This window comes from Pungitius pungitius, chromosome 1, assembly GCF_949316345.1.
Source record: "Pungitius pungitius chromosome 1, fPunPun2.1, whole genome shotgun sequence".
Taxonomy (NCBI): domain Eukaryota; kingdom Metazoa; phylum Chordata; class Actinopteri; order Perciformes; family Gasterosteidae; genus Pungitius; species Pungitius pungitius.
The window spans coordinates 26,308,789-26,326,829 of record NC_084900.1 but is presented as its reverse complement, the minus strand read 5'-3'; the positions used below and the strand labels follow the sequence as shown (position 1 = coordinate 26,326,829).

General features: G+C 43.0%; 2 protein-coding genes across 6 annotated transcripts; both read left to right on the top strand.

Annotated features, from left to right (window-relative positions):
* The first annotated feature begins 895 nt into the window (after positions 1–895).
* LOC119222599 (serine/arginine-rich splicing factor 6-like) lies at positions 896–5,397 on the top strand. 2 transcript variants are annotated; one of them, XM_037479371.2, is made up of 6 exons: positions 896–1,114; positions 1,446–1,579; positions 3,205–3,323; positions 3,453–3,655; positions 3,796–3,858; positions 3,995–5,397. In XM_037479371.2, the coding sequence occupies exons 1-6, from the start codon at positions 1,008–1,010 to the stop codon at positions 4,509–4,511; spliced, it is 1,143 nt and encodes a 380-aa protein (XP_037335268.2). In that variant the 5' UTR covers positions 896–1,007; the 3' UTR covers positions 4,512–5,397. The 2 variants fall into 2 exon arrangements, with proteins under 2 accessions (XP_037335268.2, XP_037335267.2); XM_037479370.2 differs by having other exon boundaries at positions 1,446–1,606.
* A 216-nt stretch (positions 5,398–5,613) lies between these two features.
* l3mbtl1 (L3MBTL histone methyl-lysine binding protein 1) lies at positions 5,614–17,901 on the top strand. Of its 4 annotated transcripts, none has more exons than XM_062563797.1 (22): positions 5,614–5,743; positions 6,706–6,904; positions 7,652–7,839; positions 8,298–8,427; positions 8,849–9,011; positions 9,369–9,507; positions 9,696–9,744; positions 9,983–10,071; positions 10,465–10,569; positions 10,718–10,853; positions 11,259–11,350; positions 11,731–11,882; positions 12,736–12,812; positions 13,035–13,120; positions 14,003–14,113; positions 14,438–14,607; positions 14,868–14,969; positions 15,072–15,260; positions 15,356–15,381; positions 15,947–16,104; positions 16,203–16,265; positions 16,425–17,901. In XM_062563797.1, the coding sequence occupies exons 2-22, from the start codon at positions 6,736–6,738 to the stop codon at positions 16,557–16,559; spliced, it is 2,529 nt and encodes an 842-aa protein (XP_062419781.1). In that variant the 5' UTR covers positions 5,614–5,743; positions 6,706–6,735; the 3' UTR covers positions 16,560–17,901. The 4 variants fall into 4 exon arrangements, with proteins under 4 accessions (XP_062419781.1, XP_062419780.1, XP_062419779.1 ...); XM_062563796.1 differs by having other exon boundaries at positions 5,622–5,743; positions 8,864–9,011; positions 15,332–15,381; XM_062563795.1 differs by having other exon boundaries at positions 5,622–5,743; positions 8,852–9,011; positions 15,332–15,381.
* The last annotated feature ends 140 nt before the right edge of the window (positions 17,902–18,041 follow it).

Genomic DNA, 18,041 nt, shown 5'->3' with positions numbered 1-18,041 from the left:
AAAAACCTGGCCATGCATTTATGCAGAACGCTGCAGCTCGAGTCCTCACTAGGACTAGAAAAGTGGATCCCATCGCTCCAGTTCTCAGGTCTTTGCACTGGCTTCCTGTCAAACAAAGAGGTGACTTCCCAATGATGCTGTTGGTTTATAGAGCACAGGGTGGTTTAGGGCCAAAGTACATTTCTGATATGGTGATACCTTATGAACTGCCATTAACCCTTAGATCGTCTGGGAGTAGTCTACTTTCTGTTCCCAGAGTCAAAAATAAACCTAGAAAAGCAGCTTTTAGTTTTGTCTCAACATTTTATTTTGCAATTTCTGCATTTTGGAACTTTAGTAATCTTAAACTATACTGCAAATTTTATTTTGTTTTAATTTTTTAATGACTTTTTCTTTCATATTTCAATTAACATTTACATGCACACACACATGCACACGCAACACTATTACTTTATTTTTATTTCTTTCCTTATCTTGTCTTATTGCATGCATATTTTGTTTTATGTCTCAAATTTTGTAAATTATAGGTGGAAGCTTCAAATATGCACAGTTGGCTTTGTGCTTCTTTCTCCACAGTGATATTCATTATGTCTGTATTGTTTGTTTATTGTTTATTTTGTATTGCTAAAAGAAATGTTTTCTGTTTGTAAAATCTCCATAATTTATGTTTTTAATGTTTTTATATGAAGCACTTTGAATTGTCTTGCTACATATAAAATTGCCTTGCCTTGCATATCGATTGAACTCGCCAATAAAGAAGGCAAAAAGCCAATACTTGGAATTGTTTTAAGGAGAGCATCGGCCATGGCCTCCTGTGTGTCGTCTTCAGCCGGGCCGCCTGGTGGCGGTAATGTGCTAAACAGGTTTGTCAGCTTTGAATACTAAAGAAGAAGAAATCGAACACAACCAGGAAGTAGAAGAAGAAGAAGCTACGGCTGAGCCAACGACTCCCTCCTTGCAGCTAGTAAACGGGCCGCGGAGAACAATCGAGAACAACGCCGGACATCATGCCTCGTGTTTACATCGGACGACTGAGCTATAATGTCCGCGAAAAGGACATACAGCGATTTTTCAGCGGATATGGAAAGCTCATGGAGATCGATTTGAAGAACGGGTGGGTATTTCATGCATTTCCTGATATCGCCTAACTACCGTTACCATTAACGGAGCGTGACGCGTCCATGTGAGCCACGTTTCACGTCACGGTGTTAGCATTTTAAAACATTTAGCGCTTTTAGCGTATGAGCAGGCCAACCCCTTTGTAAACCCGACAGTTTTCAATATTTTTCCCGCTGTTTTTGCTGACTCCGTAACTTCCACTCGCGCTTGTGCGACGGCCGTCGCAGGGCCAACATGGCGTCTTTGTGTTTGGTTTCCATTGCAGTGCGAGCGGCCCACACAACTAGTCGATGAGGTTTTTTTTTAAATGTGTCTTTCCATTCCAGCTATGGCTTCGTGGAGTTCGAGGATAACCGGGACGCCGACGACGCCGTGTACGAGCTGAACGGCAAGGAGCTGTGCGGGGAGCGGGTGATCGTGGAAAACGCCCGCGGGCCGCGGCGAGATCGAGATGGCTACGGTGGGGGTCACTTGGGTGGTGGGCGCAGTAAGTGCAGTCTATTACGAGATGCCCTCGCTTCCCCTTCGGGTGAGGTGTCGATGTGGACTGCACAGGGAGCCCTTATGTGGTTTCTTCCTTCTAACTGATACAGTTACACTGTGATTATTTCAGGTACACTACCACGGTCTATAACCCCAACTATCCCACGATAGTGTTACGTGACTGCATGCTTACTATGGCTCAGATTCCATGCTAATTTAGGGAGCTGCTGTCACACTATCTGTAGCTCTACCTCATGTTTAATGCATTCATGTAACGCCCCCATGGAGAAGTTCTGGATTTACATTAATCTTGCTCACAGAGTTGTAATTCTTGTTTGCTTGTTCATCCTTAGTCTTCTGAACAAATCTCATTTCCCCCCATCACAGGTGGTTGACATGCTGGTTTTTGCTCCTCCCTAGTGAGCGCGGGCCACCCTTGGTTGGTCCGTAGTTCATTATCGGGGTTGGAACAATAATATGCAAGTCAGAAACCTCAAATAGCAGAACTCAGGCTGTAGACATTTGCATTAGCCAGATTGCTTGCTTTCCTAACACAGATTGCAAAGTTACCATGGATGAAAATTGTTAGTTTGACATGCCATGTATTTAAGGCATAGATATTTTTTGTTTGCACCACAGAAGAAAAGCTAATTGCAAATTATCACTACAAAGTGCAGTTGTAGAGTTAGCATTAGAACTTTTAGAACATTTTCATGTGAAATGTGTATTTTTAACTTTGGTATATATTTCTATATTCCACATTAACAAAAGTCCTTGATGTTTCAATTTGAAAGAGTCCAGTTGCGGGCTGAGGCTGAGAGTCCATTGAGGCTAAAGATGACTGGCTAAGATGACTGCCTGTCCCGTTTGGCCTTGGCTTTCACCTTACAATGTGTGTGTGACCTTTGCCCCCCTTGATCCTTGGCTGACCTAACCGGAAGCCATGATGACAGCAGCCTTTTGCCAATAGACCAGGGGTGATGGTGAGGATTGCCATTGGTTTTTATGTTGACAGCAAACATAAGTGGAGCGGCTCAAGTAAAGAACTTACAGGCACAAATGTTGTAAGTGAGAGAACTGAGAAAACCAAATTTCAGACCGACATCTGGTCAAATGCCAAAAGATCGGTATATTTCTTTTTTTTTTTTTTACCTCATTCTTTATTAATTTGATTGAGCAGCCTCCCTTGACCGCAACCTATGTGGATACCTCCTTTCTGTTTGTGTTACAGGGTTCGGAGTTCTTGAAAGAACATCACTGTCACATTTGTTTATGCGGCTTAACCATCACAGTGTGATGATCCGGAGAAAGACAGGCTTTGTTTGGCCGGAAAGGGATGCAGTGGTGTTCTTTTCAGCAGAGAACATCAAAATGCTGAATACAATGCATTACAAAGAGCTCTCACAGTGGCCACTAGATTTATCTGAAGCTTTGTGTTTTGAAAATGGGATCGGGGGACCCCTGTCATTAAGTTCAAATTTATATGCCTTTGGACTTTAGTCTGGCAGGACATTGCCGTGGTTTCATTTTATAATCCAGGCCAGTAGTTCATTGTGTCTCGGGCCATTTCTAACTTTTTTCCACGTGCTGTTATTCTTAAAGGTAGCGGTTACAGCAGCCGGAGCCGCACTGGCAGGGACAAGTACGGACCTCCAGTCCGTACTGAGTACCGCCTCATCGTGGAGAACTTGTCCAGCCGCTGCAGTTGGCAAGACCTCAAGGTACGCTTTTGAACCCGTAACTATTGTTTTCTGTTGGTTTGCGCCATTTAAACCTCAACTGCTCAGACAGAATGGAATTGTCTGCATATTGGTTTGTTCTTTTAAAGGTTTTTTCTTTTCGTCCCAAAGGACTTCATGCGTCAAGCAGGAGAGGTGACGTATGCAGATGCCCACAAGGAACGCACGAATGAGGGCGTGATTGAGTTTCGGTCCGAGTCGGACCTGAGGAGGGCCATTGACAAGCTGGATGGCACCGACATTAATGGACGGAAGATTCGTCTTGTGGAGGAACGACCTCGCAAACGGAGATCTTACTCCGGCAGCCGCTCCAGGTGGGAACGGCAAATCACCTCATTTGATGAGTCTGACCTTTTGTCAAAGAGGCAAACAGACCTGTGTAGCACTGATATCTTGCAGAGGAATTTGCCGTAGTTGGTTTTTTTTATTTTTAACTTTGTGCTGTCACCCGTAGATCTCGAAGTCGTCGCAGCAGGAGCCGCAGGAGCTCCAGGAGCCGCTCCAGATCCCACTCAAGGTGAGACTGAGACTAATCACAAAAATAAGATTCAAATACAGTTGTGGAAAAATGAACCGGTGTATTGGGTGTTTTACCAATAATTAGTAAATACTTAAGTAGCATTTGGTCAAAACATTTAATTCATTCCCTACAGGTCTCGTTCCCATAGCAACAAGAGACGTCGCCGCTCTCGATCTGGAAGGAAGTCTCGCTCCAAGTCGGGAGGGAGGAAATCAATGTCTTGCAACCGCAGGTCCCGTTCTCGGTCTCGCAAATCACGTTCTCGCAAATCACTTTCTCGCTCGACTGACCGGAAAGAAAAGTCCCGTTCACGCTCCCCCAAATCACGTTCTCGTTCAGCTGACCGCAAAGAAAAGTCCCGTTCTCGCTCCCCCAGATCCCGTTCTCACTCGGCTGACCGGAAATCAAAGTCCCGTTCAAAGAGCCGTTCAAAGGTGAAGTCTGAGCGGGATTCTCGCAGTCGTTCCAAGGAGATTTCTGTCGAAAAGACCCGCAGTCATTCAGCGTCCCCGATGGCCAACGGCGTGGAGCAGTGTGTTGCCAAGTCTCCGTCCCGCTCCCCATCTCCTCGAGGGGAGGACCGCCGATCCATGTCCAGGGAAAAGCGTTCAGCCTCACGCTCACGGTCTAGATCAGCCTCTCGGGATTAGTGGAATTTAAAACAAAGGGCGTTGTTTCTCTCCTCGTGGAGCTCGATCCCTTTGCTGTACATAGTGAGCCGTCTCGTCTTACTGGCTTATGCTTCCTTGCTCTCTACTTTTCTCCAAGTGTTTACTTCTCTTAACATGTCTAAGATTCTGTTTTATTAAAGGATGCACCAGTCAGTCTGATTTCTGTATCGTCTGTCTCGTGGCGGAAATAACATGAATTCATGGTTTGGTGAACTTGGTAAAAGAGTCAGTTGTCACTGTAGATCTATCTAGCTTACTTAAATGCCTTTCCATTTAGTCCTGCAACATCCATCAAACAGTTGGCAATAGTAAAGATTTCTTATTCATTCAGCTGTAGTTTTGGGGGAAAGTAGTGTATCACTGAAGCATTGTAGCAGATGGTCATTTTGAACTTGGGTCTCAAATGCTTTTTCATTTATTTTTGTGGTACTCTAAAATACACAACTGGGATGCAAGAAATACAAAATAATGGGTTTTATGTCATTATAGAACTGCGTTTTTGGGGAGCACTCTCAACATTGTACATAAATAAATGGTTTCATCGACTTTTGAAAAAATATTTTGTTTTTGGACATACGGGAAGGAATTGTGTAAAATCCTTAAGTTTTTACTTACTGTTTTGTATTAGAGCTTCAATGCCTCAAATGCAATTTCCCATTTGCTCTTCTCACCACCTAGTTTTCATTGCAACACCCACGGAATCACATTTAAATTCCATTTTACTTTCTAGTTTATTTCAAAGGTTATGGGGTTGTTGAAGCTGCTGTTTAAAGTTTACGGCTACCGCCCCCCCCCCACTCCGTCTTATGGAGATGTCTTTTTTTTATTTTTATTGTACGATCAATTAAAAATCTTATTCAAACTATCTCTCCCTCTGGTATTTTCTGTCCCCGTCATATGAAACATATCTGCGGTATCGGTATGACCTATATCCTGCTAATTATATAATTGCCTTTCATTGAAGGGCGGCTTTTTTCTGGCAAACAAACAGAAACCATGTTGTGGATATATTAATTATTTTCCTTTTGAAATAAGCGCTTGCGCTCACTGCTCCCCTCGCGGATCGATAGTCCACATTATTTTCACATCTCGACGGCGGAGCGGTTGCGCTCGAAGTCGTTTGGTTTTCTATTATAGGCATCGAGCGGTGACTGTGCTGTGGACTCGCGCATGCGCACTACGAGCCCCGGAGCCGCAGGAGATAATAGCTGGTAAGCCAAAATTCAGTTCCGAATTGATCTGAAAACCACGAATTTGTTTCACATTTATTAATTTTTCTGTTATTTCGAAAGATCGGAACCTCTTTTAATCACAACGGTTTTAAAGGAACCGGTTTAAATGTGTTTTTAAGGCAAATCATTTTTGGTATTTAGGATGTATTCAACCACAATTGCTTTCCATTTTTAAATGTATGTTTGAGGTATCACGCGTCTCACTAACCTATCGAGTTAAATTGAAATAAACTCGTGCTCTTACTGACACATCTAACACGCTTTACATTGTTGTGACGAGTGAATGCTGCTCATTCATTTGAGATGCAGCTGGAATGGGGGACAGGGCTCATTTTTCGCTAAAAGACATTTTCACAGGGTTTGAGACACTGCTTTTATTTAAAGAAAACTGCCTACCGGATGTGTTTCCCTCCGCCATTTTAACTGAAATGTGTTTATTTTTTTGTCTGCCTGGACTTCAGCTTGTGCGTAAATATCGGTGTGTCACCATTATTGCCTTTTTGATGGATGGCGGTTGGAAAGTCACACGGGGTCATGGCTTTTGATGGAGGAAGGCTCTATCATTCTGTAAATTGGAATCCCTAAATAACTATAAATATAATAATTTAATATCTGGGGAAATAATGTTAATTAAAAGTATTTCCTTGTTGAATAAAATTGAGCTAATCTTTATCCACATTTCTCAGCAAAAAGCAGAGACTTTATAGTTAAAAATTGTGATATCATTTTAAATGTTGAGAAATGCCTCAAAGTGGGTTTGCGGCATTTCGTTTCTATTCTTGTTACCATTATTACAACTAACTCAAAATAAAACATGTTCTTTTAGACATTTAGGTCTAGTCATATGTTTAAAGGAGGGATTCACATCCTGAGGTCGTAACCATGGCGCTACCCTGTGATGCCTTTTGAGAGCCCTGTCCCTCATACGCTTCACTCTGCAGTGCTCCGGAGTAAAGGACAGGGACGCCGTGATGAGTGCCAAAGGGAACGTGGAGGCTCTACCAAAGGAACCCGATCGCACCCCTGTGGACCCATGCTCCTCCTCGTCCCCCAACGAGGCCGTCCTCGTCTGTGCGAGTGACGGTGGGGCCAAGAAGGCTCGGCCCCAAGCACACACCGCCACAGCTTTCCTCCTTCCAGGTGAGCACACTAACGGAGACCTTCTTTATACTGTCTATATATTTTACCAAATATCTATACCAACAGTACAGTGAAGACCTCTGAAGGCTCTTCTACACGCTTGGAAAACAGTTTAGAGGAGAGAGTCTGCTTCCTCACCCACGAGATGCCACCTAGTCCTCTAAAGGGGAACTTATCATCTTTACACAGCAAAATGGGGTCGACAGGTGTTGAGTCACTGTTGGTTAAGAGTCAGAGTGCTAGATTCAATAAGGAAGTTGACCTCTTTTAAATGACTCGTGGTGTCTTGGACAACACACTGTCTCCACTGATACAAGTTAACCTTTCCACATTATTTTTGTACCCTAAGGCAAGATATTATTTTAGCAAAACAGAAATCAAATAGTTATAATTAAATTAAAGATGGGGTGGGAAACAAAGGATGTGCTCTTGGGTATGGATGGAACAATATTGGATTTGTTTCCAGATTGTGATATAAAATACCAGGTTCAATTTCTGTTAGATCGATAATGAATATCATCACATGAGAGGCTTTATAATGCTTCCTAGGGGCCTGCTACAATGATAGTTAGACAAATACAGGAATTTTCATGGAAAAAGGGTCATGCCCACACAGCTTTGCTTTTTGATTTACTTTAAATTACAGTAACGATATCATCGATGATTTAATTGATCACAATTGTTTTGTCGTGGATAATCATGACCTGCCTTGGGGGAGGAAGAATTTGACTGCATGTCTCTCCTCAGCTCCAGCTGTCAGTCATCAGAAGCTGGAGGTGACTCCAGCTGTTGCCATGGGAGACCCAGGTAAAGGAGGCAGGGCCAATGAAGCAGCCACACCCACCCTGACAGCACAGGTGGGCGGGGCCTGTAGCATTGTCCACGTCCTAGAGTGGAAGGAGGGGGTGGCCATCCTACCCAGCAGCAACCTCAAGGTAACATTAAAAATGTTGTGTAAAAACAATCAATCACAATCCAGAAGACTCTGGTTTATTTTGTTATTTTGGGAAGCAATTTGCCACATTAACAATGAGGAATAATGGCTCACCAAAATCCTGAATCAATAAAAAGTACCCATATTTATTTTGCTATAAATATGTATTTACTGGATCTTACTGCAGTGGTTTAGCATGAAGGAGATGCAGTTACAAAGACAGAATACTAGGAAAAAAACACCTTAACACATGTTTTCTCACGTTATGAAGAGGCTATGCTTGAATGGGAACAGGTTGGTGACATGGAAACAAACCAGGCAACATTGCATCTTTGGAAATTTGCTGATGAATTGGTTTTGAGGAGCAAAAAGGGTAAAATGTTTAAAACTAGACAACTAGACGCATTTAAAGGGATGGATACATTGTGTGTGTGTGTGTGTGTTTATTGTGTGCTGCAGTTCTGTGTGAGTGACGTGGGAACGTTGAGCACACTGATCACCCCAGGGACCCCCAGCAGCATCACTGAACCAGCAGCTGGGACCTCTGGGAGATCTGCTGAGGCCGAGAGCGCACCAGCAGACAAGCCAGGTGGAGTTGTGGTTATGTGACGATGTAGTGACGACAAGATTCTTCTTTTTTGATGCATGAGGTCACCTTAACGGCTGTTACTTTCTATGTGTGGCTACATTGCTGTTCTAAATATTTCACAGCGTGCCATTTTCAATGATCAATGAAACCATTTTTAATGTCAGCAGTTGCAGAGAACTTTACACGGGAAGTGTTACCCCTCACATGTTTTGAAAAATCAAAATCTGGCTTAAAAATGGCAAAGAGCAATCAATGAATAGTAGAAATACTCACAAACGAGAATACATGTGAGTGCAGTAACAAACTCCACCTGAATTCAGTAAAGGGAATAACGTTCCTTTCATAAAGAGCAACAGATTATGAGAATTGGATTTGAAATGTCAACCAGTATGATCAACCTATCCTGTTGCGTCCTAATAAGAAGTTTCGGCTGCAGTCGGCCCTGTGAGAGGGGGAGTAGTGGAGCCAGAGAGGTTGGTGCCGGTCAAACCTGAAGTCCAGGCTGGACTGGGACATCCGACCTACGATGCCAGAGCTCAGAGGACCTACACAGAGGAGCTGCGCAGAGAGCCCATCCCTGACAAGTATGTTGCTTGATGCTCACACATGCTAGAAGTGGGCGATAATGCAGAACAATACAGGGCTAGAATCATAGATTTCTACCGATACTTTTTGTACTTAAAAGGTGTTTTTTCTGCACTTTCATTGTGTTGTCCGGACGTTCATCACGTCATGACATACATTTGAAAACACAGGATTATTGTAATTTGTAAGTATTGTAATTTGCCTGCAAAAACATGAAAAACCTTTTTGATTGAAATACGACAAAAGCAGTGGGGATTACAATGTAACCGGTTTATGTTTTTAGAAAGGAAGTAAAGAGTTCAGTGGTGATGTGTTTGGACCTGAGTAACCCTGTACGTGTCCTCTCTGCACCTCAGGAGGATCATCGGAGTAGAGAAGGTGCCGGCAGGCGGGAGGGTCTCCTCCCTCAACCCCGATCACCTGAAACCGATGAGGAAGAGGAAGAGGAAGGAATACCTGAGTCCCTCTGAGGAAGACTCTGACATCGAAGGCACGGTGGGACGGCTTTGTTGTTTATATTTAAAATCCAGATAAAGATATTGATGTTCTCATTTGTGATGAATTCAGACTGATCTATACAGATGGCTTTCCATTACTAAAAGTAATGTTAATGTGTTTGAACGGTGAACAGTACTTTCCTTCTACTCTGAGCTCATGCCTTATTTCTATTATGTGTATTTTAGGATGAGAAAATGGATGATTCTAAAGCAGACGGCCGACACATCAGAGGAGGTTGGATTAATCTTGTATTCTTTTGTCGGTTATGTCATGTTTTATTCTTTTTTTAACGCTTTTGCTTATTTGTCGGCTGTTCCATCCATTTTATCTGCCTTTCATAGTCAATAGGATGTAATTCCATATAACATTGGAAATGCTGTGAATTGGGCTTTCGATCCAGCCCCCGAATGTTTGCATTACCTTTTTGATTGTCTGTCACTAACCAATAACTGAACTTGTGTATTTGGTGAAGCTGGAGACAGTAAGACAGAGCAGTGGACGTGGGCTCAGTATCTGGAGGAAACCAAGGCTGTTGCTGCCCCCAACAAGCTTTTCCAAGAGGTTCGTTTGAGTTTTATGTTCATCAAACTAAGCAGTTTCAGGCTCCGCTTCCCTCAGGGTCACATATTGGACACATGAACTTTTTACTTCTTTTCACTGCAGCTCGTCTGATAGCAGGGCGAATGATCCCTCTCTCTAAGGGAAAGGCATTGTCGAGGAAGGAAATAAGAAATGTAAATTGAGAGATGCTAAAAAGATGTTTGCAGCCAATTATGCCTTTTCTTTCGCAGAGTGTGCGGTTGAGGGAGTTTCATATAAAAGTTATTTATTTATTTAACAATCTAAATATTTGGGCCACACAAGCTTTGTCTTAATGATTGATGAATGAATGATGTTTGCTAGAATCTCTGTGATCTGTGCTGAAATATTTGCCTTTGTATCCCATGCGTCCAGACCCAGAGAGTGCCAACGGTGAAGAGCGGCTTCAAGCAGGGAATGAAGCTGGAAGGCATCGACCCGCAGCATCCGTCTATGTACTTTGTTCTCACCGTGGCCGAGGTGAGCCAGACTAACATGGGTGAAGGGTCCTGACTGGCGAAGGCTGGTTAGTTGGGTTTAAAATCACCCTTTACTTAGCGGCTGCTTTGCCTGCAGGAGGAGTGTCGCCTTCTCTTTTGTTTATTTAATGATTCATGTTTTCATTCAGGTCTGTGGGTACCGGCTGCGGCTTCATTTCGACGGCTACTCTGACTGCCACGACTTCTGGGTGAATGCCAACTCCCCGGACATCCACCCTGCAGGCTGGTGTGAGAGCACAGGACACAAACTGCACACTCCCAAAGGTGAGCGGTCATAAGACTTGCTGAGAGACCAGAGGGCCAATACAAGATATCAAAGACAAAAAACCTTGTCTGATATTATACCTCTCACGGGTCCAATCATTAGGAACAGCATGACATTTTAGGAAATATACTAATTCACGTTCACTTACCCCGTCCATTCAAAATATACTCACCGGCACCTCTAAAACTCACTGGCTGGTTGCAGGGTAACTTCATGTTGATGACAACACTCAATGAGCCCAGTTTTGTACGTATTAAACAACAAGATAAAAAGGGTTGATTCAAGAATTATTTTTACCAGGATCTGTTAAGTACATATTGTCTTCCTCGACTCCTACAAGAAATGAAAGTAGTGAATTTCCCCTCGCGTTCAATCACGTTTAATCTTCTCTGTTTTTCCTGCAGGCTGTAAGGAGGAGGAGTTTACCTGGACCAACTACCTGAGAATGACTAAAGCACAAGTGGCGTCCAAAGAACTCTTTGCCAGTCCTGGGAGGGTAACTGCCACTATATAATATACGGTAGTTGTCTTATCTACAAGCACGAATGGATGCGGTGAATGGTTTGGTGTTGTTGGGGAAACTCCAACACGAAGCAGTTACAGTAAAACTGTTTTAAACCGCTGTGATCACTTTAGGAAACTTTCACCTCACGAGGACGCAAGTGCCGAAGTCGGGCCTTTTGCCTGTTTGCTTTAGTATTAATATTTAACGCCAGGACGTCAAAAAGCTGTATGCTTGTTTGGGTTGATATTTACTTGCTAATGTTTAAGCTTCAATATATCAAACCTACCGCTTTTTAATGATTAGTGGATTCCTAGTCTACTTCCTCACGTGCACTCGCTAGGTCATTTCTAACATAAAGGCTTTCTGTTTAGATCGACGTGAAGGGCAGTTTTGCGATAGGAATGAAGCTGGAGGCCGTCGACCGCATGAACCCTTCCCTCATCTGTGTAGCAACTGTCACAGACGTGGTGGACGACCGCTTCCTGGTTCATTTTGACAACTGGGATGATACGTATGATTACTGGTGAGCCTCAAACACGTTGTGGATGTGTCGCTTTGGAAAATTACTGAAGAAAAGAATCTGGCAGAAATGCTTGGCTGAGCAGCAGCGGAGAAACGTTGGCCCGTCGTATGCAGATTGAACCATAAAGTCTTTCGGTCTGTTTAACTTCATGTCTACAGATTTGGTTCATTTGTAAAAAGCCAGTGTGAACCGGGAGAGGAGCAGATCTTAAACACAACAATGTGGTCCCGACCAAATGAACCAAACTACAGGTGTAGTAAGGCTGCATTAATCTAAACATGGCCACTTGGGACGGGAAGAACAACGCAAAAATAAATATCTCACTATATGGAGTTGCCATGGCTGAAAAACTAGAAATAGTGTACATTCATTTTGGATTTGTGCTTTTCCTTACCTGATTAATGTTCTATATTTACTCTCCCTTCAGCTCTTATTTGGTCTCGATCTACATAAATGAAAAATATAGGATTCTTTTGACATTAGACGCTCTTTCTTCATTCACTACCGTCTGTGTTGGTGTGTTGTTGTTTATTTTGTTTTATACAGCAAACAGGATTTTAATTAATGTATTTAAAACAATTATACATTTTGGAAACTGAATAATAAACTAAAAGAACTTAACAAAATCAGTTGAGCTGTAGATTTAATTAATGATTCTCTCTGGGTTTGTCCTTGTGAGTGAGGCCTTTAACACCACATGTAGTTATTATATTCGGTATTAGTATGAAGCATCATGTAAACAACAGTGAAAGCTGTTCCAGCATCAAGTTGAGCAGCTCGAAAACACAAAACAACTTTTCTTACACTGTAACTATTGAACTGCGTGACGTTGTTGTTTGTTAAAACTATGCAGGTGCGATTCCAGCAGTCCGTACATTCACCCTATTGGTTGGTGCCAGGAGAGGAACCTCCCCCTAACACCACCCCAAGGTGAAAAGTGTGTTCAATGTTAATCACTGATTTTATCACATAGTCATTTCTTGGGTCATTAACTTTAAAAACATTTCTGCCCACTCCTTTTTTCTTTCCTTTTTGAAATATACATGAAATAGAGCATGGACTTTATTCAGAAGAAAATAAGTTGCAGAGGAATTTGTTTTATGTTTGTATTCACTAACATATTTTGGTTGAATTGATGTTTTACTGCACCAGATTACCCAGATCAGGCCCGGTTCTCCTGGTCTCACTACTTGGGGGAAACTGGTTCCAAGGCGGTGGACGCTGACGCCTTCAAAGTGGTGAGAACCTGAAATAAATGTTTATTCTTTTAGAAAAGAATGCTATAATGATTATACAACCCAGAAATCCTTACTTAGCTGAGAAAAACAAAATGATTAATAGATAATAAATAAAATGTAATAAAATAAATGTAACTTACTTATGTGGAAAGACGGTGGCAACTGGCAATACACAAAATCAAGCTGTCTACCTAAACTTGGAGCCTTGCCTGAACCCACAAGTGCACAGTCAAAGATGTATGTACCCGCCTTGTTAAATCATCTCCACACACTTAATGTACCTGCATGCATACACAGTCACTTCCAACACTCTATTCCAATGGCAATGGTTACAAAGTTGGGGATGAGAAGCTAGCAGTGATCCAACTATTTCAGCAGAGTCTCAGACGGCTACAGAAATGACATTAGTTCCAGCTTTCAGGATTTTAGGGACTAAAGGGTGAGCAATTAAAATTGACCATCAGCCTCCCGATGGACAACAAATGTGTCGATTGGAGACGATTGGTCCAGAGTCAAGTCAAGAGAACATCTTTCACCAAAACCAGAGATGTTTGGATAAACAAATTCTTAAGTACTTTAAACTGAATCAAATGAAGTCGCACAGGAGGAGGATTCATTCAATGCAACCAGTGCTTTGTCCCACGATTCATTTGACAAAGGTTTTGTGTCTTTTCAACTTTGTTAAATGTAATTTTACCCCCTCATTTCCTGTCATCTTTGTTCTGTAGAATCCATAATAAAAAGGCATAAAATACTGCACATTAAACAACAGAACTCATGTTTGGCGTAAGTCAAGCCGATGCCTCATGGGAGCTACATTCAACATGTTTGCTGGTTTTGCTGAACAAGTTACAGTTCAATTCAATCGTCTTCTGTCTCCAGCGTGCGGCCCACAGCTTCCAGCCTCAGATGAAACTGGAGGCTGTTGACAAGAGAAGTCCTGGTCTGATCCGAGTGGCTACAGTGGAGGAGGTCGATACTCACCGCATTAAGGTGGGACTGTGTGTGTGTGTGTGTGTATGTGTGTGTTTCTTTGTTTGTTCTCAGCTTGTATTTCATGAAGATAAGAAGCAGCCATGGTCACGTATGTGTGGGATTTTGTTCAAAATGTTACTCAAACTCCCTCAGGTCCATTACAGCTTTAACAGAGTGTACTTGTGGGGTTTGACGTCCCCCACTGGAATGAGAACTCACACTTACTGTTGCTGTACGGCACATTTTATTTCTAACCAACCCAGGACCCGTCATGCAAGATGTGCTGTCTGCATTTGGCGTGTCTGTGGATTTACAGTATTGTGCATTTGTATTCCTCCTCAGGTCCATTATGACGGCTGGAGTAATGTCTATGATGAGTGGGTGGACTCGGATCACCCGGACATCCACCCAGCAGGCTGGTGTGAGGCGACCGGTCACCCACTCAAAGTCCCCCCACGGGACACCAAAACGCAGCAGCCACATGGAAGCAACCAGCACTTCAGTCCAAACTGGAAGTTGATTTTCTTCAAAACTCAAATCAAAGTTAGAATTGACAGATACCATTAAATCTTAGCGGCATTTATTGTTGTAGTTGCTTAAGTGTCAGAGTCTACTTGCTTGAATAGAACAGAGCATCAATAATGTGATCAGTAAAATCTTTGATTTTCAAATCTGCTGTTAAAAAGGCCCCATGATATTTACACCACTTACACATTAGTTAAATTCCAACAATATTAGTGACTGTATTTGTCTGTCCTTTAATGAATTTAGGTGTGAGGGAGCCTCCGACCACAGGCCAGTCCACCTACCCCTCCTCGGTTCCCTGTAAACCCATCAGCCACCCCAGAGCCAACAAGTACAGCTTCCACAACAGGTCAGCGAAACTCAACTCTACCATCGTTTCATGGAGGCTTTATTCATGAGGTCAACCATTCAATATACAAATGAATACCTGACATCTGGCTCTTTGAAACAGGAAGTGTCCGACTCCTGGTTGTGATGGCTCGGGCCACGTGACCGGCCGCTTCACTGCCCATCACTGCATATCGGGCTGCCCATTGGCTGAGCGTAACCAAGGCAGGCTGAAGGCCGAGCTGTCAGACTCAGAGTGCAAGAGGACCCTCTTCTTTGGCCAGAGGACCAAGAAGACACATTTCCGTGGCAGGTCTGTGTGTTGGTCTACACGTGCATGCGCCTTTGCCTTTGTCTCTCATTGATCATTTCCTCTGTTGCCAGGATTGGCCGTCCTCCCAAATACAGGAAGAACCAGCAGAGAGACTACCAGAGTGAGTTTTCAAAGCCAACAATGCGTATCTGTCTTTGATGCGAGCATTTTACTCTGCGGCTTCAGGGTGTATCCGCCTGTCAGATCTGCTTCAAGGAGGTTATGCATTTCAATGGAAGTCGTTCATGTCAGCTGTGAATGATGCATCGGGCTACTCTCTGCCCTGGAGTGCAACACCGTCTGCTCAGCAGTCAACTCATTTGTGACAAGAAAATGGATAGATTGGAGAACACGATAGCAAACCGTTGGTCACAAGCCTTCTTTCACGGCATACATTTTCACTTGGGGTTGGGAAGTAAAGTGAACACAGAACGCAGGAGGCAGTGAGATAATAAAACGGGTATCCGCTTTAACGAAACACCGTGTCAGGGGGAAGAGCACAGTTAGAATGACCCCCACGATAGATGCCACTCAATCATATCTACTTCTCATTTAATGATGATAGCATTGAATGATGGCAGCATTGAATCACTGCGCCATATTAGAAATGTCTGAATATCTGCCGTGAATACAACGTTTGGTCCATTTACCAAGTGTTGTCCATCTGTGTGTGTGTTTGACCTCAGACATGTCTTCGGAGGACGTGTACCCGTCACTGTTCATGTCAGCTCTGAGCAGCCAGTCAGACAGGACTCTGTCTCTTTGCTGGGAGCAGCACTGTAAGCTGCTGCCCGGCGTTCAGGGCATTCACGCCAGCCAGGTGGCAGCATGGAGCGTGGAAGAGGTGAGCGGACCGTATCTCTTACCTGCGCATCGGTTTAGTCCCTTTGTCTCTGTCCCCATCTGGTTGATCAACTAAAAGCGGTTGTGTTCGTACCTCAGGTCTTCATGTTTGTCCAGAATCTAATCGGCTGTGAAGAACAGGCCCGTCTCTTCAAAGAAGAGGTGAGACCACAAAGTGTGTGTGAATGAAATATTAGGTTAAAGCACACTACAGGTGTTTCTGTTTTATGTATTTGATGTGCCCGTGGCAGACAAAACTAATTAATTTCTAGACCAGTCATGTCCAGTCGCATCAGCGCTGTTGTGTCTGCTTCTGCCCAGATGATTGACGGGGAGGCCTTCCTGCTGCTGACACAGACCGACATTGTGAAGATCATGAGCATCAAGCTAGGCCCCGCCCTCAAGATCTCCAACGCCATTCTCATGTTCAAGAGCACAGACGAGGTACTCAAGTGATTCACCCCCCCCCCCTCACCTGACCTGACCTGTTGTGTTGGGTTAGGAATCATCATGTGCCAAGTTCATTTTGTTGCAGGGAAAAGACCCTGATCCCTTTTTTTCATGTGTTTGGTGTCCTGTACCCATCAGAGAGGCAGTGGGAAGGGGGGGGGTGAGACTTTTGATCAGGGTTTGAAGAAGAAAGGAAATGAGGAAGTACAGATATTGTTGTGGAGTAAATGTCTTAAAGATGATGCTGTGACAAATTGGTGCCGAGATAGATATACAGAGGGAGATTAATGTAAGATGAAACCTCCAGGGTTACAGTTGCATTAGAAGCCTGAGTTGGAATAGAAGTAATTCTAAAGAAAATCAAATTTAGCAAAAAAATGTCTACACTTGGTTTGGGGGGAAACGCGGCCAAAAATATGAATTAAATGCAGTAAACGAGGCTGGTCAGTGAGGCTCCTACAAGCCTCACGTGTTGTGCAATAAAAAGTTGAGAAAGAAGCACTGTAGTGACACTTCATGTTACTGCTCCTTTATGCTATGGGACTGTTCTGTAACAGAGTAAGGAAAAAATGAAATAAATACGCTGTGTTGTTGAGACTGTTGGGAAAAGGTTTTCTATTTGTGGCAGATGTGTGAGTTGAAACAGAAAAGGCCTTTGCTCAGATTTATGCTCATTCTGAAGCATAAAGTCATTGGTATTTAAATTCTCCACATTGTGCTTTCTCACTGCACAACTAATGTGAGAACTCATCCGATCCAGGAGCTGTAATTTAAAACATTTCCCTCTAATATGAAATCTGAGTGAGATAACAGAAACGACACAGGGTTTTTATATCTTTATGCAAAGATCTGAAATTATTTTTTTTGCAATTATTTATAGATGAAAAAGACAATTTTAGCACAACTGTGAAACCCAAATGGATTTTACACAATGGATGTTGCCACACTTGGTCACTAGAGAGTGCAATAAACTTTTTTTTTGCTAGCAAGTTTATGAAGCTCTCTGCAGTTTACTTGTGATGGAAACAACATTTAAAGTGTGTTCTGCAAAATGTTTACATTATACATCAGAATTGGTTTAAAAATAACACTGTACGGATTGTATATCGTGAGATGAAAGTTGTTTTACCGGAGTGTTTTAAGGGCTCTTGGTATCTTCTTTGTGTGTCTCTCTGGTGGGATTTGTGTGTATGCGTGTGTGTGTGTGTGTGTGTGTGTGTGTGTGTGTGTGTGTGTGTGTGTCCGTGCGCGCGCAAGTGTCAAGATAATCTTGGGTCACAAATGTCATTAAATCCATATGAATTAATAAACAACCGAAGCTGTCTTGTATGATTAAAGATGCTGCCTGTTTTCTTTTCCTCTGTTGACTATAAACTTACTTTGCTTACATCACATCCCCTTATTGACCATCCATACTCTCGTCAACAGCTGGCTGTGCTGGTGACAGCTCCCTTCCTGCTTATATTCTCTTAACTCTACAGAGTACAA

Bases quoted from the DNA above. Each gene is read 5' to 3' on its own strand.
- l3mbtl1 (XM_062563794.1), top strand. From the start codon at position 6,736: ATGAGTGCCAAAGGGAACGTGGAGGCTCTACCAAAGGAACCCGATCGC. The intron at 9,508-9,695 runs GTGGGACGGCTT...TGTGTATTTTAG, and splicing joins ACTCTGACATCGAAGGCACG to GATGAGAAAATGGATGATTC. The intron at 14,608-14,867 runs GAAGTTGATTTT...AATGAATTTAGG, and splicing joins CAGCACTTCAGTCCAAACTG to TGTGAGGGAGCCTCCGACCA.
- LOC119222599 (XM_037479370.2), top strand. From the start codon at position 1,008: ATGCCTCGTGTTTACATCGGACGACTGAGCTATAATGTCCGCGAAAAG. The intron at 3,656-3,795 runs GTGGGAACGGCA...TGTCACCCGTAG, and splicing joins TACTCCGGCAGCCGCTCCAG to ATCTCGAAGTCGTCGCAGCA. The intron at 3,859-3,994 runs GTGAGACTGAGA...CATTCCCTACAG, and splicing joins CGCTCCAGATCCCACTCAAG to GTCTCGTTCCCATAGCAACA.